Genomic DNA, 24810 nt, shown 5'->3' with positions numbered 1-24810 from the left:
AAACTAGCATCAGGACTCACAGTGTTGCTGTTCAAGTATAAGGGCAAAATCCCAGATGCTGCCACTTATACCTCGTCGTATCGCCCCTCTGGTATGCTGCTGTGCAAGTGGATTACATGAGGAATAGGGTTCTACTGAGGGTGAGACACTCTGGCTATGAGTGGTTCAGAATTGCAATTTTCCCAAGCAAGCCTGTGTGTTGCAAATAAATAAATGAAATAAATCAGCAGAAGTGGAAGTTATATCCAAGTGTGGCTCATACAGAAATTTGTTGTTTTTTTCCCTGGCACACAGCAGGGGCTGTCTTCCTCAGCATGAAGAAGAAGAATAACTTTGCATTAGAGCAGGTTATGTGAGGGGGAGTTATCCATTTCAAAGCAAATACTGCTTCAAAGAAGGATGTTGTGGAAGTGCTGTGGGTTATCTGAGTGGGTTATGCTTGTTCAAATCAAGTGAGAACGCATTTACACATGGCGAATGTCATTCCAAATACCCAGTATGTGTTTCTGGCTATAAAGCTGTCACACGTGGAAAGATGCTCATTATTTCAGGAATTATAGCTGAATTGTTTGCAAAACACGTATAAGGCTTTCAGACTAGAAATCCAATGGAAAAGCTGTGGTCAAACAATTAGTTTCTGTGCTTTGGGAGTGTGCTTATCTGCCTATTTATCAGAGTTGTAAGTATTGCAGAATGTTTTTCACTGCAATTTGGACACTGTCCCAGATTATTTTGGCTCTTCTCCCTGAACTTTCATCATCTGGGTTTCTAATTCTGCAAGGGATCACTGAGTTTACAACTTTGCCATTCCTGCTGGAGTGCTGGGGTCATTTTGAGTGGTTGCTTTGAAACTCCCAGTTTCATTCTGAGTTTTCTTTGAAATTCTTTGTCTGTGTGAGTGTAGCATTGCTGCTCTGAGCTTTTGATACCTCCCTGAGCAATTTGTTTAGCAATGAAGAAAGGTGTTAGAATTTAATGGGTGTCCTGAGTTAAAATATGTAATCCTGTGTGTTTAGTCTGCGCTTTTGCTTTTTTAATTCTTCTTATATCTTGCCCTTTTTCATTTCTTTTCCATTGTTAGTAGAAACATTTTATTTAGTCTGACATGAAATACAGCTCTTTTTGAAATTCACTCAATTTTGCTTAGTGTAGGTAGGTATGAAACAGGAGAGTAGGTCAGAGGGCAGTAAATTCAACAGGAACTCAAAAAAACCCAATGTCATTAACTGTATTTTGAGCCATTGCTGGAAAAACTACCTGTGCTTAAAGCAAAGTAGGGTCTTGCTTTGTGTCAAAGCCTATTTCCTTTGGCCACAAGCACAGAGTTAGATAAAATTTCTGTGGGTGGTAAAATGTAAGTGAAAATAGGACAGTTCCTTTTTTCCTGACACTGTATGAGAGTATTTCTATGTAACTATGAACGACAGCATACATGACAGTTAAGTCTGGTCTCTGTATCTACAGCATTATCCTGCCATCTCAATTTGAGCAAAACTACTTCAGAAGTCTATGATATTTCTTCCCTACAAGTTGAAATGTATGAGAACCTTCTTGGGATGACTCAAGGTCTTGTCAGAGATCTGCGAAACAAGAATTATTTTTCCAGTTTAACTGATCTGAAGCAGTTATTGCCTGGAATTCGACAAGCCTCTGTGTACTACTTGAACCAGATAGACAGCTTAATACAGCCTGAACTGAAATGTCTGGACCCAAAATTGTTTTCCCTGGTGGTAATTTGCTGCTCATATACCACAGTGTGTGGTATAAATTACAATGCAATTTTTCTTTATTCCAGAATTTCCCTAGACAAAAACCTCTGCATATTTGTAACTTTTCCAATACTTTCTGTTATAAGACATAAGAGAACTTTCCTCTTCGCAAGAAGTAACTTGATAACAGCCAATGTTATAGTAACATTAATGCTAACCTGTGGGGAAGGGAGGAAAGGAGAGAATTTTAATAAAAGGGTTATTCCTGTCACACTTAAAAGTGTTACAGACATTAAGGTATTCAGGCTGGAACAGCTTTACCTGTAAGGTCCATATGTGCCAGCTTTTTCTGGGGTTCTTTAGTACAGAGACTGTGATGCCTGCTGGTTATCTTCTGGTGCACTTCACTCTTTATCTCTTTTAACATGTGACTTGTTTCTGCTAATGTTTCTTTTGATTTGTGGGATCTAGGAAGGTTTACACAGATATTTCTTAGCGTAGGATCTAAACCACACGTCATAAAAAAAGCAAGCTAGCTGAAAGGCTCTATCAGTGGACATGTAAAGCTAAATATAAGTGGTTTTTTGGGGGAGGGGGGGCAAACTACTTTTGTATGACTAATAAAATACTTCACAGCGCAATTATAGTTTTATCATGTCACTGTTCTTTTGTTTGAAGTGTCTATGAAGCCCATATTGCTCTAATAATGTTTTATTGTTCTGTGCAGCCAGACTATCAGTGGTATGTTCCTGACCAGTTTCCGCCAGATGTGCAGCACAAGGCAAATGGTAAGACAACAGCTGTACAGACCATATTTTAAATGTACTTTTTTTTCAGATGGGGACCATTGAGGGATGTAGAGTAAACTTCCCTATTTATCTGTTGAGTGCTTATGTGACAGCTCTGCCTCAAGAGAGCCAAGGCTCATTTATAGGCAACACAGGTGAGGTTGCTAGTGTAATACTATCTACATTACAACTTTCAGCTTCATTGCAGTTCATAAAACGACTCTATTGCACATAACAGAATCACACATTTGCCTCATTAAACACCCAGTGATGATCCTAAAGAAAAGACATCCTCAGAGTTGTCCTCAGAGCTTCTGTTGTTCCTGCTAAGACTACTTTTAGTGATGTGCCAAACCCAAAGGCCAAGATGGGGTAGATTTTAGAAGTCTTGGTAACAAAGTACAGACTTCAGGATGTTGTCTCACGTTAAAGGCAAAATGCTCGTTGTTGTGGTTTGTTTGTTCAAAGTACCAATAAAACTAAAAGAACAAAGTTAATCAGTTGTCGAAGTGTCAGTGCAGACTACTTTCTGGAAACCAGGAGGAGTATTTAATTTAATATTTATACCTGGATTTGGAATCATATCACATTCCTGGGAGTTTCAAAGGAGTTGGTTTAGACCACACAAAAGACAGATGCCAGAAACCACATGGAAGAAGGGATGTTGTTCTGGGGGTCAACTGCTCCTCTGGATCTTTCAGAAACTCCCCTAAACCACCCCTTTTCTCTCAGAAGTGGTTGAGAATTTAGAAACCTAAAGTTTTGTGTTCTTCTCAGTTCTCATGCTTATGCCCCTTTTGTAGCAATACCATCTCAGATGAATGTTTGCTGGTGTACACTGCAACAGAGTGCTTCATGTGCCTGCCATTGCAGGGTGGGAGTGGGTCCTGTGTGGGATGTCAGTGGCTCAGCACCAAAATCTGGTTTGTAGCATCTAGAAGATGGCTACAGAGGAACTGTTCTGTTGTTTATTGTCATCCACATCTGCACAGAAGAGAGGATAGAGTGGGAAATACAGCTCACTGAATTGGGAGGATGAGCTCCCTCTAATTACGTGGTAACTGTTTGGAGGGTTCTGATGTGGTTGTAGGGAAAGTAGTGCTGTGACTGCAAGAGAAGACATGAGATTAATTTTGTCATTCCTCCCATTTCAACTCAAAGTGATAAACTGCACCAGAGAATACAGGGAGGATGTTTATAACCATGATGAAACAAGTCCAACCACCAATCACAGCTGTGGTCGACGGCTGTAGATTTAGGGATCTGAAGAAAGAGAGTTCTTCTTTTACCCTGCTAGAGTAAAAAGAACCCTTGTTAAAAATATGTGTTCTGTCTTGCCATTACTTGTCCAGAACATCCAGATAGCTCCTTCCCAGCAGGACAGTAAGTAGGATACTGAGAGATGTTTCCCTTCCTTTTTTTTTCAGTCTTCCTAAAGAGGAATTCTTAAGGAGTCCCATCATAGCACTGTGTAGGATGTCTGCTTTGGGGCTCTTTTTATCTTGGCCAATACAACATAAATGATTTTGTTAGTCCTCGGTCACAGAGAAGTCCAGCTTCTATCAATTAAAAGACACTTGCCTGACTTTATGTATTATATAGAGTCACCTGTATTAAATCTGCATTTAAGTGTTTTGAGAAAGGTTTCAAAGATAGAAACTTGGCAGTGAAAGTATTCTTGGCATTCCAACTGCTTTGTTCTCTTTTGTACCAGCACTGATTACAGTGCTGGGTTTCAGTGAGCTAGTATGTGCAGCAGCATGAGTCTCATTTCTCATCTTTCCTCATTAGGTGATAAACTGACCAACAAATTTTATCTCTCCTGAGGTAGGTCTTGATGACAGAAAAACAAAACAGCAGTAAAGCAACATTTAGGCATGACAGTTTCCTCTAGGAATGCTGTTCCAGTAGATGGATGTTTTTAGGGAAAACTCTTAGGTTTTCCTTAACAGATTTTCCTTTGACATGGGATATTTTTTCTTGAGGAACAATTACAAAATACAAGTCACAGGTGGTAACTTCAGAGCTGAACACCAGTGAAGTGAATCAGGAAACTGGTATTTTCTAATGATAGATTATGAAAAAACAAACAATGTTAGAACTTTGAAATTTGTGAGTGTCTCTACATCAACTTTAACTATACAACGTCGTTGGGTCTGCAAAGGCAAATTGTCAGCAAGGAGAACTTATTTATTTTCTGCAGTTTTATACAGGTTGTGTTTTCCTCTTTCTCTCTCCTCCTTTGCAAGGGAGGAAGTTATTTGCACTCAGGTCCTCTGCATTTGGCTCAGGTTCTCCAAGTCCTTCTGTAACTACCTGTAGTCTCATCTTTTCTGCTTCTTCTGTAACTGTATCTTTAATTTTCTTCTGACTTCTGACACCACTTTCCCTGTTTGTGTGTTCAGAGGAGTCTATCTTAAAAGACTACTGCCTTTGCAAAGCCCAATTTCTCTTTGTGTTTTCTATGAGAAGCACCTCCTTTGCCTGGAACTACAGAAACAAGATAAACACTGAAATATTTTTTAATGAAAAAAAATCTGCTACAGACATTTGATCAGTCCTATTTTATCCTATTCTCCAAAGTTTCTACTCCAGTCTGTTGTTTTCCCCACAGATCTATGTTTTGATGGTTGGCAGATGATCAGTTATGCACAGATTTGATGAGCAATGTTGCTTTCAGCACTGAACTTTGCCAGTAGTGTGATGGTTTGGATCTGGCACTTTTTAGTTTGAGCTCTTTCTACTTAGCCTGGAAATAACTTCATCAGAATACAGGGAGGATGAGGGGAACAGAGTGGCAAAATGAGAGAATAAACAACCCACCCAAACCCAGAAAACTCTGTTCTTTTTTCTGTTAAGCCTTTCTTTCCAAAATGAGAATGGTCAAGAGGTGTTCCACAGGAGCAAGACAATGGTAGTTATCTAAATGAAATCCACAGTTTAGATTTATGAATAGAGTGTAGCAAAAGGGAGCTGCTCAGGTAAGAGCTATGAAATAGCCTTTCCTCGAAGGTCACAATAAAGAGAGAAGGGCACTGTGGAAAAGTAGGTGATTGCTGGCAGGTGGAGATTGAAGAGGAAGATGATGAGATGAGAACTTGTCTCACTGTACCAGCAGTGCATTTCCTGCCCAGCTCTGGGCTGGTTCCTCCCCCCCACCCCAGGTACTTTGCAGTGTGGAAAACCTGATTCTAAATTCTTCCAGTTTAGCCTTGTTGAACCAGCAATGCTGCATCTGGAGGGACATTAGCTCCTAAGTTTATCCATGCTCTTTCACTCAGTGTTCCAAGAACTGGATTCCAATCTTTTTGTTCTTGGTTGTGATTTTTTTTGTTTATTTTGTTGTGGCTTTATTTCTGTTTGAAGAGCAAGGCAGAAAGATTTCCAGCAAGTGTACTTAATGTCATTTTATTTGGCAAATGATGTTGACTTCCTTCCTTCTCCAACTTTGCAAAATTGAAAAGACAGTTGAAAAAAGATTCATTTTTGGAGAATTTCCCTGTCTAGAAAAGAGGTTTATTGCTGAAAGCAAGAACCCCTTATGTATGCCATAACTGCTGGCACGCGTTACCTTTTTCACTTCCAAAATGAATCTTACTGTATTTGTTTTCTTAGCAGAAAGACTCTTGGTGCAGGTATTTCAGAACCCCACTTACACCCTCAGAACTTCATATTTAATTACTGAATTTCGCTGACCTAACCTGTACACTTTTATTTTGGATACAGTTATGCCAGCCACAGGGAGTAGCCCTTCACCTACCTCTCATTTCAAGAGGTAGCTCTGGAGGCTTGTGAGAGAGGGAAGCACAGCTGGTCACCAACTTGTCCTGGCACACCTAGGGATAGCAGAAATCAACTTGCAAAGCCCTAAGGATGCCCAGATGAGCAGAGTAATAATATAATACCATCTCATGTTCCCTTCCACACTCTGCTGCTTTCCAGATTGCTGCCCTCGAGGTACCTACTTTGCTGCTAATGTTGTTATAATTACAGCTAATTGGAAGAAGAGTAGGGAGAAGTGTGTGGTTTTCCACTGAAAATAATAATGTCTGTAGGGAGAAAGAGGGGGAAATGAAAAACTGAAAAATGGATTTGTGGAGGTTTTCAATGAAAACCAGCCATAAAAAAAAAAGTCAATTAACTGATGTCTTAATTTTCCTGGGAAAAAAATCCCAGACCTTGAACATCTTTGGTATTAGCCTGCCTTTGGTGCATACATTACATTAGAAATCATCAGTGCTCCCAACTAGTCAAGACAGATTTAATTAGCAGCTTGCCACCCCTGTGGGAATGAAAATGTGATTATTTTGGGGATTTCTACTGATACAGCCTGATTTCTGCTACTGCAGTGTAGCAAAAAAGCCATCAGGACACCCTCAGTTTTTGAGTCCAGAACCTGAAAATGTGCTTTTCTTAAGAAAGGCTTTGCCTGTAAACATCAGCTTGAGTTAAAGATCACAGAATGTGTTGTAGTTTGTCAGACTATCAGGCAGGAAAGCCTCATGTGAAGAGGAGCAAGATATGTAATGGGATCAAGTTGTGCTGGGGGAGGTATAGGCTGGATGTTAGGAGGAAGTTCTTTACAGAGAGAGTGATTGGCATTGGAATGGGCTGCCCAGGGAGGTGATGGAGTTGCTGTCCCTGGAGGTGTTCAAGAAAAGCCTGGATGAGGCACTTAGTGCCATGGTCTAGTTGATTGGATAAGGCTGGGTGATAGGTTGGACTGGTGATCTTGGAGGTCTCTTCCAACCTGGTTGATTCTATGATCAGCTGCGTGATTTGTTCATTTTATTTCTATGAAGCAGCCTGTCAGATTTATCATGCAGTACTCCTTAGGTTTGAAATGGTTTAACATACACTGTCTTCTTTTTCCTTTGTTTTTCTTTTCCCCTCCTTTCCCTTTCAGAACAAAACATAGGGAAGAATCAAGGCATTAAGGGAACTTGACTGAAAGTGGGTGTTGATGGTAGTCTTCTGGTGATGGGTGACTTGGTAGCTATTTTTATTAAATCATTCTCTTTTTTGGTGACTCCATGAAGAATCCATGTACTGTCTGGAAATATCCTTAGTTCCATACTGGTCATCTGAGGAAGCTATACAGAAACTCATCTCATGCTATTTGCTTAAAGTAGCAGCCAAGTGCTACCTCTTGTTATACAAAGTCCATCTTCTTTTACCTGTTGTGTATCTGGAGCAAAAAAGACTGTGGTGAGATCTTGCTCTCTATAAATACCTGAGAGGGGTTGTGTGTTGGTCTCTTCTCCCGAGTAACAAGTAGAACAAGAGTAAACAGTCTCAAGATGTACAGGAGAGGTTTAGAGTGGACATTAGGAAGAACATCTTCTCCAAAAGGGTTGTTAAACTCTGAAACAGGCTGCCTGGAGATGTGGTGGAGTCATCATCCCTGGAGGTATTTAAAAGATGTGTAGATGAAGTGCTGAGAGATTAACAGGTGGACTCTTAAAAGGCTTTTCTAACCTAAGTGATTTTTGTATGTTTTAAGTGTAGATGTGCCCTGTGCTGCGCTCTGAAGCCTGCTCATACTGCAAAAGATCTGTAAGACTTTCTGAATTGCTTATTTTTGTCTTAGGGGAGAGACACTTTTTGGTTTTAGGAACATGTTTTAGCATGTTTGCCTTTTTCCTCTGTCGGACTGTGCCTGCAGTGCTGGTGTACACCAGCTAGGCATGAACCTTTGGAACAAAAACTATCTTCACATAAGCAAGGTGACCTCAGTGTGTGCCAGCGGAACTCTGGTTTGGGAAGGAACAAAATTAATGGAAGGATGTTCCAGCTGTAGGTGTCCGAATATTCAACTCCTCTCTGTTTTTTTTCCTTTCTTTTCCCACCCAAATTGTATTTTTATATATAAATACCAACATTTGGTATGAAACTTGGAAGCACGTTTCTTGTTTTATTCCCCCATCTTTGTTGTTATACACAAATGTCTATATTCGTCTACCTTGCACAGAGAACCAGTCTGCTAATTGCTCTCCTGGGCTTTTGTGAGCATGTAACATGAATTTTAGTTTTACCTTCAAGGAGGTGTCACTAAAATCAATGATTCCTGGTACTGCCACTTGCTAGAAATGTAGACCTTTTGAATCCAGTTTTCTTTGGTATACATTTGGATGCCATCAGCACTGTGGCTTTGGAAGTGAACGATGGGGTTACTGTGTAGCAGCTGCAGAACAATTCTCCTAGGCAAATTCAAAACCCTGCTGGAAATATTTCACTCTTGATGTTTCTCTTGTAGCCAGAATACTGTGTGCACTTGTGTGTGTGCTACTAGTGATGTGTTCCAGCACTTCCAGAACATTTTAGGCTCCAGGAAGGAAGGATGTGTTACACTAGCAGTAGTAGATTTCCTTTCTTTGATTTTGTTTTGTTTTCATAGCTCAAATGAGTTACTATCAGACAGATCCTTCAACCACAGGCACCTACTTAGACATAGGTACTACTACCTAATACTTCCCTCTGTCAGATACTACTACCTAATTCTGCCCTCTATCATACTTACTCCCTTGGGTGCACTTACTGCTAATGTATACCCACAAGCACTGCTCAGCTTCAGCTCTTCTTTTCAGAAGAGATTTTATGTGGAGCCTTTGTGTTACTAGACCCTACTGTTTGCTCTGTCTCAACAGTCAGGACTAGAGCAAAGTGAAGACAGAGAGAAAATCTGCTGCTGCACTGTATGATATCCCCACCTTCTGCTGCTTCTTCACATTTAGTGCAGTTTGTGTTGTGTTGGTTACAGGCTGTGGCGATGAACAGTACTGACGCCAGGGGTGTGGGTGCATGGGTTACAAAACAGAAGGAAATTAATTGTGTGAGTTGTATTTCTCAATGGCAAAACAATTTTTACTGCTTTACTCTTGCAGATTCACCCTCGGAGAAGAGAGCCCATTGCTGACAGTCCGTGACCTGAAGATGTGTAGACCACAGGCTGCAAGCCAGCCTTGCAACTTCATTATTCTGTTTTGTTCCAGATTGGTTGCTTTTTTCCACCCCCTCTCCCCAGCTCCTTATCTCTTCAGTGCATGTTATTTATGTCTGGTGAAATCCCTGTGAGGACAATAGAAAAGCAGATCATACAGCTCGTGATCCTCAGGATCCAGTTAAACTCCTCTGGGAAGCGTTGCTGCCCTTTGTTCTGAAGATGCTGTTTGTGCTGCCTATAAGAATCCATTAAAAACCCGCATGGGAAAGGCAGCAGCTTTTGCTGGGGATTCAGAGACAGACACATCTGGTTTGAATTCGAGAGTTTATATGCCCAATGCTGTTGTGATATTTTTTGTCTGAGAATTATACTCCTTTTTTTTAATTATTTGATTCCAGGGAATGATTTGCCAATATGCCATCTAGAATGCTGTACTACTTTTCTTGGTTGTTTGGTAGAAATGAAATCTTCCTCACTGTTTAACACATTTGTGTAGTTGCAGACAGGGTACCACTGATGTCAGGCCAGGTAGAGACCTGACAATTTTGAGTCAAGACCAGCTTTCCTTTTTTATTTTAGCTCCAGAATTATATGAAAAATGTCATCACCATTTTTTCTGCATGTTCTTATTTGTATCAGAAGCATTGGAGTAGAAATATTTAATGGGTTTAACTTCTCAATGAAAATGGCTTTATATTTCCAAGCGATTCTTATAATGGCTCTGAACATCATCGTGTAACCTCTAAGCTGAGAATAAATCCTGGCTTTTTAAACAAAATTGTACTTAGACCATGACATTTTGGAGAAAATTGTGATGACTGAGTGTTCAGCAAACATTACTTGGTAAGCTATTTGCAAGATTGTCTCTTCCCTTCAGGTCATTAAGAGGACAGCAAGACACCTACTGGGATCCCACCTGGAAGAAGGAACTGAGATTTTTGCACCATAAGGATGCATGAGATGTTCTGTATGCTTTTCTTGCAGCTCAGAAGCAGTTAACATGAGTGTGAGTTCCCACACAAACTGCTTTTTGAGCTGTGCAAAGACAGAATCATCAGTTAGAAGATCCCCTGCACGTGTAATTTCTGCTTTTAGAACAGGTACTTCCATTCCCATCAGTACACAAAGCCTGTGTATTAAAATAACCTTTACAGAATTAAACATGTTCAGCATTTCATTTTGGACACAATAAGGAACAGTTCACAGGAAAAGACTTTTTTGCTGTTAACATCTTACAGCAATGCTGCTTTTGCCCACACTGTTCAAAGAAACAACACTTACAATCCAGACTGGGGAAGAACAGAAGCAAAGCAGGGAGTAAGCCAGGCTCTGGGGAGGAACTGCCATTGCATCAGCTATTGTAGATGGGAGTCTGACTGCAGTGTTAGCTACAGAATGAACTCCCCAGTCTCTGTTAGGTAGGGGTTTTATCTCTGCATGAATTTGGAGCTGCTTCCAGATGCTGTAGCAGCAGATAGTTTAACTAGCAAACAATGCAACCCGCAACTCCCGATTAGTGATTTGGCTAATAAGGGTGAGATCATGGAAAATGCTAATGTACTGCCTTTGGAAAATCCAATTATGATGTAACCTAATTCAGTGTGAGCTCTCAGCAGGTGACCAGTGCTGTGGGCACAGCACCCTGTGCTCAAAATGCTCAGGAATTCTCCAAACAGACGAGCTTCTGTGTGGTTGGTGTGGGAGGCAACAACCCCCCATTTCATTCACTGCCGCTGTTTCCCCCAACTAACCATGAGGGTTTGAGCCTTCCATTTGTGGTGCTTAACTCATTAGCTGACAACTTGTGCAACCTTTAGCTGGCCTGAGCCATTCACAGCAAGAAAATAAAGAGTTTGCAGGGCTATCTTTTCCCCCCTGTTTAGTCACAGGCTTTTAATGTTTGGCTGGCTTGGGCATAAGAGTGCAAACCTTGATTCACACAGAACCTAATCATGCTCAGCATGAGGTATTCCTTGTGTTATATGTCAGAAGTTGTATCTTTTAAAATGCACATTAAATGCCTGTACAGATTGCTTTCTTCTTTGTTTTCTTTTACTGATATATGTTTCCCTGGTGCAGGTGCTGTCATCTGTTTGAATTAGCATAGTCGGACCCAAACACTCCCAAAGGATAAGTTTTCTGCAGTCACCCAGAGCAGTTTGAAGGGGGTAAGTTACTTTAGTTAAAGTTAACTATAGTCCTTTTAACAGGTGTTTTTCCTTCCTCAAGTTTTGCCAAAACCAAGTATCAGCACTCCCAGTTCTTTCTCTGACCTTTTAAAGAAGCTTCTGGCATTTCCTCATCTTTGTTGCATATTTATTTTCCAAACACCTGCCAAATTTTCCATCAGATTCTTTCTGTCTATCTTTTTCTGAATTTCTTGTGATTCAGTGGTGAGTGGACCAATTTCACAGAAAGACCTTTTTTTTTTCCTTCTTTTCCTTGTAGCAGTTGCTCACTTTGGGGATATTGGAATTTCTATGTGTGATACAGGAGGAGCAATTAACACACAGAGTAACTTCCTTTTCATATCAGACCAGACACTTATTTGAATACTTGAACATCTCACAGCAGTAGTGGGCTACACCTGTGGAGTTTTCCCTTTCTCTCACAGCAGCTTGGGAAACAAGACAAGCATAAAGAGATTTTCTGTCAGAACTTTTCAGCAGTTTAAGGGGATAATGTTCACTTGTTTATCAAAAAGACCAATGTGTCATCGTGCATTGATTCTGGCTAGTGAGATGTATCAGGAACTCTTGACTCTTACCCTTGTGTGACCAACTCAACTGTCATATTAAAAGTGCTCGCAAGGTGGTGAACTTTTAGGTATATGATAAAGAACTGACCCATGTTGAAGCTAATTAGTCACTATGTTAAAATGATGGGGAGGAGGTCCAGGTGTGGATTGCAGTTAGTCCTTGGAAGCGCTTGTTACTTGTGCTGGAGCTCACACATGTGACTGCACCTTTGTGTGGATTCTGAGTGACAAGCTGTGACAGCTAACAGACACAAGCTTATTAACTAACAAATCTGGGGGAACACTTAGTGTACATTTTGATGTGAGTTTCTGTAGACTTTTCCCTAAACTGAACTTCTTCCATTTGGTTGCAGTGTTGGATACTAGACTTGGTGAAATTGTCATTTCTGTGAGCGAGAGCAAATGTTTGTGTGTCGTGTTTAGTTCTCTGTTTACAGTATGATTTGGCATTATTTTCAACATCCCATGCTGCATTCACTAAATGATGTTTTGATTACCATAACAATAATTATCCAACATAAAAACAGGAACACGTTTAAATTCGTGCAGTTAACATAAATGAGGTACTTAAAAGCTTCGGGTCTTTGGGGAATTTTTATCCCATTCTGTTTTCTTTCTTTGTTTCTTTGGTTTTGTGAAGTGAAGAGATATGAAACCAGCACTTTGCTGACTTCAAGCTTTTTATTTTCATTCACCACTGTTTTACTTCCCAGATATTTTGGAGCTCTATACCTTGTCAAAAATGTATCATGTTTTCAAATTGTCTCTTTCTTCTGAAGCCCTGAAGTGCTGCTGGTGACAGTCATGCTTATTGCATTCCATTTCTATATACATTTCTTTTTGCTCTCGTACATAGCTAATGTGTGGTGAGATAGGAAGATTTCATTGGTGGTAATTTGTCTGTCTTTATATATCATTAAATATGAGGCCTCCTTAGTCTCGGGCTGTCATTTATTTTAGGGAGGCGTGCTAGTTTGAAGCAGACTAGAATGTTTTGGTGAGAAGAACTAGATTACAGGCTGTGGAAAGAAAATGGTGATGTCTGCTTCGCTCACAGGCTTGCTGGGATGTCTAGGAACAAGAAATAAAAACATTAGATAACCACTCTCACTTGGGCTGCTGGCTGAGCTGCATGTCTCTAACCTCACTCTCCATTTTGGACTAACCCACTTTGCTTCCTATCCCCCTGGCTGAACCTCTATTCTTCCTTGGGACTGGGGTAAGGTTGAGAGGGGTAGGGGGAAGGTGAAGGGGTGGTTAAGTGCTCCTCATGGGGACTCAGGTTTTTGGGAGGGCTGTTGTGTTTCTGTATTACCTTTTACCTTGTATATTTCTGTATATAACTGTATATACTGCAAATATCTGCTTGTATATTGTGCCAGCTGTAAATATAAGCTTCATTCATATTTCCAGAGCCAGCTGAGTCTAATCTGGGTGATTTTCTAAAGTGGGGGGAAGGGAGGCGGGGAACACCCAAACCATCACAGGAGGAAAAATTGTTACTTTGAAATTGCTGTAAAAACTGGCACCTGTCTTAATTGCCTCAGAAATACAAGAAGAAATGAGTTCATGATAATGCTGTAGGGGTGCCCCAAATCCATATCCTGTGACAGGGAGCAGAGATGTTACATCTGAAGATGATTACAAGAAAAATTCTGGACCACGTTACTTTCCATCTTGAATCCATTCACTATTTATTAATCTCTTACAATTTGTTGTCCAAATAATAAACCTTCATCTCTCTTTCGTCTCTCACTTAACATTTCACTTTCTCAGGCTCTCCCATTTTCTAATCTTTCCTCTTGTGTTCTAGAGCACAGCTTTTGCATCCCATATATTACAGATGCTTCTATTGCAGTCTTCAGCTCTACCTGTCAGAAACACTTCTGTCTTCTTTCAAATCTCTTCTGAAATTTCACTTCCCAACTTCTTCTCTCTATAATTGATGTTTAAATCTTCTTTACTTGCTGTAGCCTTTCAGATTCTGGCATGCCTTTCTTGTCTGTCCTTTAATAATACTTAGGGCTTTGTTTTCTACATCCACTGGCAATGGATGCCACTGCAAACACTGCAGTGCAAAGCCCCATATTGTTACATATAGTTTCATGAACTAAAACATTTCCTTCTGAAATGACATCAATTGTATAAATAATAGAACTAGAACTGCCTGGTAAAGGCTGTGGATGACAGAATGAACTGGACCCTTTGACTCTCCTTCCCCACACCCAAAAACTTGCACTTTGTTAGCTCCACATCATGATGCTAACTTCCTCCACGTTCCATGACAACATGTTTTGGGGAAATTAGGAATTTAAGGTGCTTAAAATTTCCAGTCTTCATCTTCTCTCTCCCTTTCTGTAGTCTAGAATAGAATAAGAAAAAGCTGCTGTTGTACGATGATACCTTTTGGTCAAGCACATTCAGCTGCTCCAGCTCCTTCTATTCTTGACTCTGGAACAAACTGGGAACATGGCTCAAGGGCTAACCCTAATGTGCTGACAGAGTATTTCTAATTGAACTGAAGTTCTCTCTCTTGCTTAAAAAAAAACCAACAAAAAATCCATTTAAAGAATGGTTTCTGTATTTTAACTTTGTTGTGAGAACGACAAAAGAATTTCTCTGCTTTTTGCAGATGCAAGTTGAAAGGTCTGCAAGACACCACAGGGTGGAAAGTATTTTTTTGATTAATAAAACACTTTCCCCCCAGGAGCCAGGATGCTGGCTAATGCTGTGTTTTCACTTATGGCAGCCACAGCCTTGCTTTCACCTGCCCTATAAATGGGGAACACCCAGGTGCTTCCTGTTTCAGAGCTGTTTATGCCAGAGCAAAGGATCCATGCTGGCCACTGACTGTGAAATGGGCTCATGGTGGTAAGAGCAGGGCTGAGGGCAATGCAGGCAGGCAGGTAGGGTATGTGATGGGACCTGGTCCCTGATACAACCTGTTGATCACTGCAGGAGTTAAGATCTTGCAAGACTTAGACTGTGAATTGCCGCTTTGTTGGTCTAATGGGGAGTAGCAGACCAAGGAGGTGTCTGGGGCTCTTTCCATGGCCAAGGGAAAGGATTTGGAGAAGGGAAATCTCATGGCATGAAAATAGGATTTGTTCTGCTGATGTTTGTATCGCATGACCTGATTAAAAGAAGTGAGAGCTTTGCTGAAGGATGAAGCTCCTCCGTTGGCGTTTTCAACATCAGGTTGGTTTCTTTCATTTAAGCCTTTGGATTAGTTGAGAAGAGAGAGGGAAATGTTTTCTTTTTCTTGGAGGAAGTTTTCATTATGTGCCTTCCTGTGTTCAGGCATTCTGCATCTCTCAGCTCCTAGTTGTGTAAATCCCGAGTTAATCCATGTAAGGCAATGGCATTACCCTATAGAGCTGGTACATGTGCCAGTCCTCTGTGAGCTGTTCAGAAAACCAGACATCTCTTTGGCTAAGTACAGCAGTCACTTAAAACTGTAACTTACGGCATAGATAGAGCACCAGCTAGGTTATTTCCCTGGGAAAGGACTTCATTTTTCTGAAGAGTGAAATAAAAACTGCTCTTTTTGTAGTTCTATTATTTTCCCTTCTTTTTCTCTGCAATGCCAAATTTGCAGCCTGTCCTTTCTAATTGTGACCCATCATGGAATCTGTGAAGATAAAGTGTCAGCAGAAACAATCCTAGTTGTGCTGAACAGAATGATACCAGAAAACCACAGTCATCAACACCAAAGAACCAGGTATTTCAAATAAAATTCTTTTTGCACAGATGAGCTCTTCAGACACCAAAACAGCTTTGGAGGAGAAGTCAGTCTCACCATATTTTCAGCTTTCTTTTGGGAAGGAACATTACAGCCATGCAGAGTAAGAACAGTTATAACAATGTTCTCTTTCACTGGCAGCAGCAAGGGAGGGATTGCTTTATTCCGTGTCATAATTCTCCTGTGATCAGTGGTTAGTGAGGATGAAGATACCAATAGGAGACTTGGAGCCACCAGTGATGTACTTTATCTAGAAGGGAACTCTCTCAAGTCAGGTTTGATGCAGGAATGTTGGGTTACAGTTAGCTGAAAGGAGGCTTGAGTCTGCCAGAAAAATTCCAGCAGAATTGGTTGCTGAGAGGGATTATCCCTAATCCTTAATAGCAACAATTCAAAGTGTGAGTGATATTTTATCTCACTGCTCATGACTTCTGAAGAGACAGATGACTTCCCTGAGGACCTGGGCGTGGTGGGGTCAGAGTGCTCTCTTTCTGTCTGATAAATTCATAACTTGGGGCAGCAAAGGAAAAGCTGCAAAACCAGAAAACCTCACCACCAAATCAAACCCCGTTACAGGGTGACCTCTGTGAACCAGAATTCTTCATTACCAGATACCTCTTGTGCAAGAGGGAAAAAAAATTCTCCAGGAAGGGGAAAAAAAACAAAAAAATTAAAAGCAATTAATCTGAATGTGCTGTTAATTTAATGGTATTCCCGTGGGGAGCCTCAGACAGTGCTACTATTCACAAGCTTACCTTAACTTCCTACTGTTCCACAGGCACTTGTGACAGGCTCCACTCTTCATACTTGTTTCTCTGAAGTCCTTCACTTTGGAGTCACAGCAAATCATCTATTTGTATTGTATGAGATAGGGAAAGCTCCCATTGTAAGACAACTTTAGGAAGGTGGTGCTGTACCACCAGGAAACCTGTCCAACAACCTGAATTCTTCTTATTAGAAGTTTTCACTTTGAATGCAAACATTCAAGCATGTTGTGAGACTCTTCGGATCTGAAAGCGTGCATAAGGCTTGTGGGAAAGGCAAACAAAAACTACTCTGAGTAGAACCTGGGGAGTAAAGGATATTAATAAGGAAAGAACATCCCTTGCAAATTTCTTATTTACTTTGATTCCTTCAGCTTGTTTCACCTGATTGTGTTTAGTTTCTGTATGTAAACATCACTGCTGTTTACTAGCAGTGTTTCATTTTGCTTTGGACAGCTTAATCTTGTGAAGACTGTCAGCCTTTCTTCATCTGAAAAGGAAAAGTTGCAGAACTGCACCTCAATTTACATATGCCAGTAGGATATAACATTGACATGATGTTTCAAAACCACTACATTTCAGTTACAGGCTTCTAAATCACCATTGAATTCTTCAGGGTGCTTTAAGCTTCTATAGCTTATTCCCTGATATTTCTGCCTCTGAATTCTCCAGAAACACAGTGGGGCTCTGCAGAGCCAATCTGACTCTGGCCATGCTAAACTGTGTGAGTTTTCCTTGCTGTATAGGAGAAGTGTGTTCATAACTCAGGTTCTCCCCAGTGGTCTCAGGGCTGTAAGTGCAAGTGGTGATGTTCATGCACAGGTGACAGATCCCAGTTGTGCTTGTGTGCATGCTTGTATATTTATGTTGTACACGTTGAAAAGAAGTGTTCCATTCTGAGGATTTGAGTGTGGAAGCTGAATATATAAATATAGAATCATAGAATCATAGAATCATAGAATCAACCAGGTTGGAAGAGACCTCAAAGATCATCCAGTCCAACCTATCACCCAGCCCTAGCCAGTCAACTAGACCATGGCACTGAGTGCCTCATCCAGTCTTTTCTTGAAGACCCCCAGGGACGGTGCCTCCACCACCTCCCTGGGCAGCCCATTCCAATGGGAAATCACTCTCTCTGTGAAAAACTTCTTCCTAACATCCAGCCTATACCTACCCTGGCACAACTTGAGACTGTGTCCCCTTGTTCTATTGCTGGTTACCTGGGAGAAGAGGCCAACCCCCACCTGGCTACAATGCCCCTTCAGGTAGTTGTAGACAGTAATAAGATCACCCCTGAGCCTCCTCTTCTCCAGGCTAAACAGGCCCAGTTCTCTCAACCTCTCCTCATAGGATTTGTGTTCCAGGCCCCTCACCAGCTTCGTTGCCCTTCTCTGGACATGTTCCAGTACCTCAACATCTTTCTTGAATTGAGGGGCCCAGAACTGGACACAGTACTCAAGGTGTGGCCTGACCAGTGCTGAGTACAGGGGAAGAATAACCTCCCTTGTCCTGCTCTTTCCTCAAGGAAACAAATCTAGCAGGATCACTAGTCCTTGAATCTGGCCATGTAACAAGAGTCAGTGTGCACAGTCCCCAGGGGAGAGTGGTGTAGCATGAGAAAATTGAGAGTTCTTTTTAATCTGAAGGTCAAGCTTCACCAGGCTCTAATTTTTAAGTCTTTCCAGGTTGAGAAGCTTTGACTGAGTTAATGATACATTGTACTCAGGACTGCAGAGTCTACTCCTGCCACCGTGCTTGCTTTCTCAGCCTGGCTTTCTGCTCATGCACATTTCCATTGATTTTTATTTACTCTTTTATAAGTGTACTTTGAGTTTAGTAGACCAGTTTAACTGGACTCCAAAGCACTCTGTCTTGCTCACGAATGCACACTGTTGCTCCACTTCTGGTTTTCTTTCTGGATGAGGGGCCTCCAGAGCTAAACCACCATCTCCTCTCTGCCCACAGGCTGCAGAAAGGCTCCTGGAGCACGTCTGTGAGCATTGCTGGAGCGGTGCTGCGCAGTGCTGCGTGGTGTCTCAGCAGGAGAGAGGAGGTCAGTGTCTCTCCAGCACAGGAGAAGGCTGGATTTGCCTGAGATTGCCTAACTTTAGACCAACTTGAAAACTACTACAAGCTATTTAAATACTTTTGTAGTGGTAAAGTACAGCTTTTTAAAAAATTGCCTTCCCTGAAGGCTTCTCAAGCCAATCCCTCACCTCGCAGGGCTGGTTTCCCTCAAGTTCTTCATTATAGGGATTGGATAGGGTAAGGAGTTCCCAAACACAGGTATAACTCCACCTTACCTTTGCTCAAAGGGGAAGGGACCTAGGCAGAACACGTCCAAGCTCGTTGCCTGCTTTCTACAGTGCAGTGCTTATGAAGCTGTGGTGGCTGTGTGCATGTGTCTGCCAGACCTTTCCAGTGGCTCTGTATGTCTAGGAAATGTCATATCTGCCAGCTTCAGTTGAATTCGATAGAAACCCAGCAGGTCTCAGCTTCCTACAGGTGGGCAAGTAGAAGATAGGGGACCCTCTTAGCTCAAGGAAATCTTGGTACGTGCTCTGGCCTTATTAGACAGCAGAGCATCTACTCAGGAGCTCAGCTAGGTGAGACCTGTCCCTAGGAGACTCAGCTTCATCAACCTGGCCATGCTGCCTCTTTAATCCCACTGGCTGCAAAGCCGGGGAGCTGTTTCTGAGAGAGAGAGGCAGGCCATAATGAATCAATGTGGGATGTGTATTATGCACTGTGGCCACTCATCATTAGGACTTTGGTGTGATGTTTTTTCTTGATATTGCAGTCTGCAGGGCCTGAATCTTGCAGTTAGGCATGCAGTGACCTGCCTGAGTAGTTGTACTGCAGACTATGCAGACATATTTCTGGTACCTATGTCGTTTCTCTCAGAGTATTTTGTTTCACACTTCCTTTTGTATAAGGAGATCTGCCTTTCAGAGGGCTGTCTGATAAAGCCATAAAAGGCAGATGGGGTGGGTAAGAGAGATCAATCTTTATTTCCATTATGGTCATATAACACAGGGCAGGGTCACATAAGGTTACACTCATATAACATGATAGGTTGGTTTTCCAGTGTTTCCAGCTGAATGGTGTTTCAGTTAAAGAAAGCTCCAGCTTTATTCAGCACTTGGAGTGTGTATCACAAGGGGAGTGCACACCAAGATAGTGTAACCTCATGTATAAAATCAAACCTGGTGCATTCATCTGTTTAGAGAACTGAAACTTTTGGTAGTTATTCATCAATAAAATTATATGTCAGCAGAACAGGAAAAGGAGAACATAAAATGTCAGTAATATATGTGCATGCATGTATGCATAAAAATCAGGGCATGTTCAGAAGATGGAGCCAAATCTGTTTTCAGCAGTGGAAACTTTGACTGAATAGGGTTATCAAAATAGAGTCCCTGCTGTACAGACTCATCTCTGCTTGGGAGATTGTACAACTCTTCAGACAACTGCAGATGTGACCTTAGCTTGGAAGGAGCTTTATTGACTCTAGAGGAAATTAGCAGGTAAAATATAGAACATTTGTAACCAGATCCAGGCCAGTTGAGAGGAAAGCTGTAGTATTATCAATTAAGCAGAAGAGAATAAATCAGTGCATGATAGATGAGTTGATGAGCTGGCAGTTAATCTAGACAATAAATGGAAATGTTATTAATGCCAGGCTGAACTTAGTGCAGCTGAAGTGTGTGGATGCTGTTCCTCAGCCAGAAATGGGATTTTTGTGGACATGGTTATCATCTTGATGGTTTCACAGAGAAACCACATGATCTTCTCTGGAAGAGTGGGACATAGTAAGCAGCACCTGAGGATGCTGCCTTGTCTGCATAGAGCCAGCCTTTTCCTGAAGCAGCATTGTGGTGCTAGGGCTACCACTGTTACCCTCTTTAGTTCTCCATCATCCAAAATGATGCAAAATACTATTTAAGAATAGATGTGCTGCATTCTTATAAAGCAACCCTACACCCCTGAAAGACCTGTTCTTTCAACAGCACAGGGGATGTTGCCAGGTAGGGGATGTCCCCATTTTCTGAGATATGTCCTTGGGACAATTGGTAGTGTGCTAGTTTGAGCCTAGCTGGAATATTTTGGTGAGAAGAGTTAGATTGTAGGCTGTGAAAAGAAAACAGTGGTGATGTCTACTTCACTCCTAGGCTTGCTGAGATGTAGAAGAACAAGAACACAAACATAGATAACACAGTTGTTTGCTCTCTGTCTTTGAGGCTGCACTTCTCTCTCTCTAACCTAACCTGCTGTCTGTGTGACTAATCCATCTGCTTCCTAACCCCTCTGGCTGACCCTCCAAACTCGCCCTGAACGTAAGGCAAAGTCTGGGGTAAGGTAGAGAGGTGGGAAGAAGGTGGAAGGGTGGTTGAGAGCCCCTCCTGGGGACTCAGGTTTCTGGGAGGGCTGTTGTGTTTCTGTATTACCGTTTAACTTGCATATTTCTGTATATGGCTGTATATATTGTAAATATCTGCTTGTATATTGTGCTAAGCTGTAAAATACAAAGCTTCATTCAATTTCCAGCAGCTGAGTCTAGTCTGGGTGATTTTCTTAAGTGTGGGGGGACAGGTAACACCCAAACCATCACAGGTAGTATCATTTCCTGGGGTTTATGTGATGGAGTTTGATGACTTTGCCCTGTCTGTCTGTGTAGCTAGCTAGCACTGTAGAAATTCTCTGCACACAGAGCTATATATTTGCCAGAGGGACCTAATTTTCCATGTTTGGATTCTGATTATTCCCTCAGCAAAAGAGGAAGAAAAAAAAGGAAGAGTTACCTGTGGACCCCATGAGAAAGCAGATTTCAGTAAGAAACTTGGGGCTTCTGAGATTTTTACCTGCTTGTTTTTTGCATTTTGTATTTGAGTTTTTTTAAGCAATGATGTTAGTAACATTCCTCAGAGCCTTCTGGCACAGCAGGCTGTGGTGTTTCCAGACAATAAATGCCAGTCTGTGTGAAGGGGTAGGAGAAGAAGCTGTTGGAAAATACTTTTTTGGCTTGTTTGAAAACTTAAAGCTGATGCTGAGAAACATATTTCTCTTTGAGCAAACAATTCCATTTGGAATAGAGATGCCCTAAAAGTCTTTCCAGCCACTTAGTTCAGGGCTGCTCTTCCCATTCTGACTCTCTGATTTAGGTGACTCCCTGTGTTCCTCCAGCTGGTGTGGTAAAAATGTGAGGGAAGATGAAGTAAACGGATCCCAGCAATTCCTCTTTGGCCCTTACAGCTTCGATAGTAAGCTCATCTGCACAGATTTCTTAATGTCTTGAGGCAAGCTCTCCCATGGGCTTTCCTGAGGACCACACACAGACATTCAGTTCTTTTCTTGCATTTTTCTGTTAATTGCCCATCTTCTAACAAGCAGTCCTTGGCCTTATCAAGAGCCACGAATAACTCCTTTTGAATAGCTCTGATGTGCTTGGCTACAAGGAAACTGCAAATAGAAAGCGGCTCTGTTGTGCCTTTTGCTCCTCACAACATACCACTACTATGTAAAAGCAGACAAAGCAGTTGGGCTTGTTGAGTACACATGCACATCTGAGGCTGTGTGAGCCATTCATACAGCCGTGGGTCCTGCTGCCCTGCCCATCCACCAGAGACAGCAGAGTGAGTGCTTCAAAAGGCAGGCAAGTCCCATGCATTCCCACATTCTGTATTCTTTAGTCAGAGACAAATTCCTCGTGTTGAGTTTTAAACTTTGCATAATTGTGTTCTAGATTATTTGAATCCTGTGAGGTTTTAAATTTTCCTCTCCTGGCCGACACAGTTTATTACAATTAACTTTTAATCTTCTTCATTGGCCTATCATTGTTTCCTTGAGGTAGGAAGCAGTTATGGATCTTTGAACCAGTTGTCTTACTTAAACTCAGCAAAATATCTTTAGTGGGATTCAGTGGTTAATAAGAGAGGACTGAAAACTACAATAGCATCCTAAAGTGCAAACTTGGGAACTTTATTGTTCCTGAGCTCTGCTGTCTCCTGCCAGTGCAGCCAGATGCAGTAGCTGGAGAAGGTGTTTTGGGATTAAGCAGATAAAATTCTCACATGGCTCAGTTTGTGGCCTAAAGACAGTCTCCTCGTGCTATTTGAGATGCCCCTGGATATCCAAAACCTCTGGAGATATGGTACTGGGCAATAAGAAGCTTACACCCTTCATTATGGACAACTGTAGAACTATGGCAGATAGCACCTCCACAGGTGTCTCAGAGGTGCTTCTCTTCAGGAAGCTGAAGCAGTCTCCCTGTGTCTTGTGGTCTCCCATCAGTAAATACCTTGATATTGGTTGCATAAGAATGTTGTAAGGCTTAACGTGAGAAAATGCATTTAAAAGAAATCCATAGGTTATTTTCAGGGCACAGAAAGTCAGATACTCCCTCTGACACAAAGCTAGTTAGGGCTTTCCTTTGTGAGAGTTGAACAGCTGGGCAGGGGGAGTTTCTGGTTTGTTGTCCTTTGAACAAGTAGTCAGGGTGAGCAAAGCAAGACCAGCTCTGTCAAAGTGCTGACACTTGACAGCCAGTCCTGTCAATTCTTGTTGCTGGGACCAAAATGAAACCCTGGAAGTTAGTTATGGCTGAAATTCCCATGTGTCACTGTGCACCTGAACTTGGCCCCGGCAGGGCTGGATGGATACTTCGACGTTCTGGGAAAGTCCACCAGATGGAGCTCGTGTTTGAGGGATAAAGCTCCAGCAGGCTGCGGCAGAAGCTGAGGGACTGGGACATAGACATGTTTTTTGCTGGGATTGTTTCAGCTGCGGGCTTGCCAAGCGCTTGAGTTTAACAGCACGCTTTGGATGCTAAGGAGGCAAGGAAGGAAATGTACTTCTGTGCCTAGAAGTGCTCGGAGCTTTTGTAGATGTTTTCCTGTTCCTGGGGCTGACTTGTTTTGCAGAACTGTTTAAGCAGTCTCCCTCCAATCTTTCTGTCCTTTAGTATGATTCTCATATTTAACTATAGTAATTACACCCATTAGCCATTAAACCCATATAAAATCAAAGTATTGGCAAACTTGCTTAATGGCACAGGGGAAAAAAAAGTAGGATTGGGGTGTGAGAAGGAAGAGTATTCATCTTTGAACTTATTTACCTAAAAGACAGCGAATAAAACTGTGGAGTGTGGCAAGGAAAGCGGAATTGAGAGTGCCATTGTGAAGTTTTCTGAAAGACATAATCCATTAATTCAGAGGTGCAGCCACATTCCATTGCCACCAGGACAGCACTAGTTTGGTATGCATGTCACCTCTCAGATTTGTGCCTCAAAAGCTTTTAAAACCACATTTTAAGAGGCACATTTATTATTCATGTAATCAAACAGCTACACTAATACATCACAGAGCAATGTAAACACTCCAGCTATGAGGACATTAAGCATATCTTCAACATGGGTGGTACAAGCACCGATGAGATTTGGCCCCTGCTCCATGCAGTGTGAAGCAGTAATGGGCCATGTTCTCCCTCAAAAGCAAAATGAATGGATATTACTAATTTGATCTTCTAAGGAGACAGCCGAGTGAGTCATTGCAGCCCATCTCCATTCTCCATAACGCACCAAAGCCTTCCTGAAGGCACGGGGGGGGGGGGGTGGGGTGGGTGTGTGATATAAAGCTGAATTTCACTTACTTGCTATTGGATTTATTTTAAGGTGCACCAGACACCAAATAGCATGTTCATATCAAGTGGCCACTAGTTGCAGACGTGAAGCAGACCTACTGCCTGATGCCATGGGATTTCTGGGCTTTTGAGATGACAAACAGATAAACTTTTATTCTAAATCATGTAGGATGAGCTTCCCTTCAATAGTGCCTTTAGAAGGATCATTTTATAGCTTGCCAGCCCACTCCAAGTGTTGTTACCCGGAGCTGTGCTCTGGGTAAGTGACTGCCAGCACACAAGACATGGCTGTGTGGTATTGGGCATGCTTGGATGAGAAGAAAGGAGCATATGGAGTTGCTGGAGCTGGCTGTATGCTTGAAGTGCTGTGTGGCAGCTAGCTATAGAATTACAATAGCTAGACATTGCACCATGCTTAATGTAACCTCTTCTTGTGTTGTTACAGCCTGTAGTGCAGGCATTGATAAT

The 24810-nt window shown here is 41.8% G+C and overlaps 1 protein-coding gene across 6 annotated transcripts in view; it reads left to right on the top strand.

Annotated features, from left to right (window-relative positions):
* The window catches only part of TNIP3 (TNFAIP3 interacting protein 3), an 82422-nt gene extending 72204 nt beyond the window's left edge, over positions 1-10218 (top strand). For all 6 annotated transcript variants that reach the window (XM_064149910.1, XM_064149909.1, XM_064149914.1 and 3 more), the window contains 2 exons: positions 2437-2497; positions 9382-10218. In XM_064149910.1, the coding sequence (XP_064005980.1) occupies positions 2437-2497; positions 9382-9413 (93 nt within the window). In that variant the 3' untranslated portion in view covers positions 9414-10218. The remainder of the gene's footprint in view (positions 1-2436; positions 2498-9381) is intronic.
* Positions 10219-24810: the final 14592 nt, after the last annotated feature.

Source organism: Pogoniulus pusillus, chromosome 10 (assembly GCF_015220805.1).
Source record: "Pogoniulus pusillus isolate bPogPus1 chromosome 10, bPogPus1.pri, whole genome shotgun sequence".
In the NCBI taxonomy this organism is placed as follows: Eukaryota; Metazoa; Chordata; class Aves; order Piciformes; family Lybiidae; genus Pogoniulus; species Pogoniulus pusillus.
This window is presented reverse-complemented; position numbering and strand designations above follow the sequence as displayed.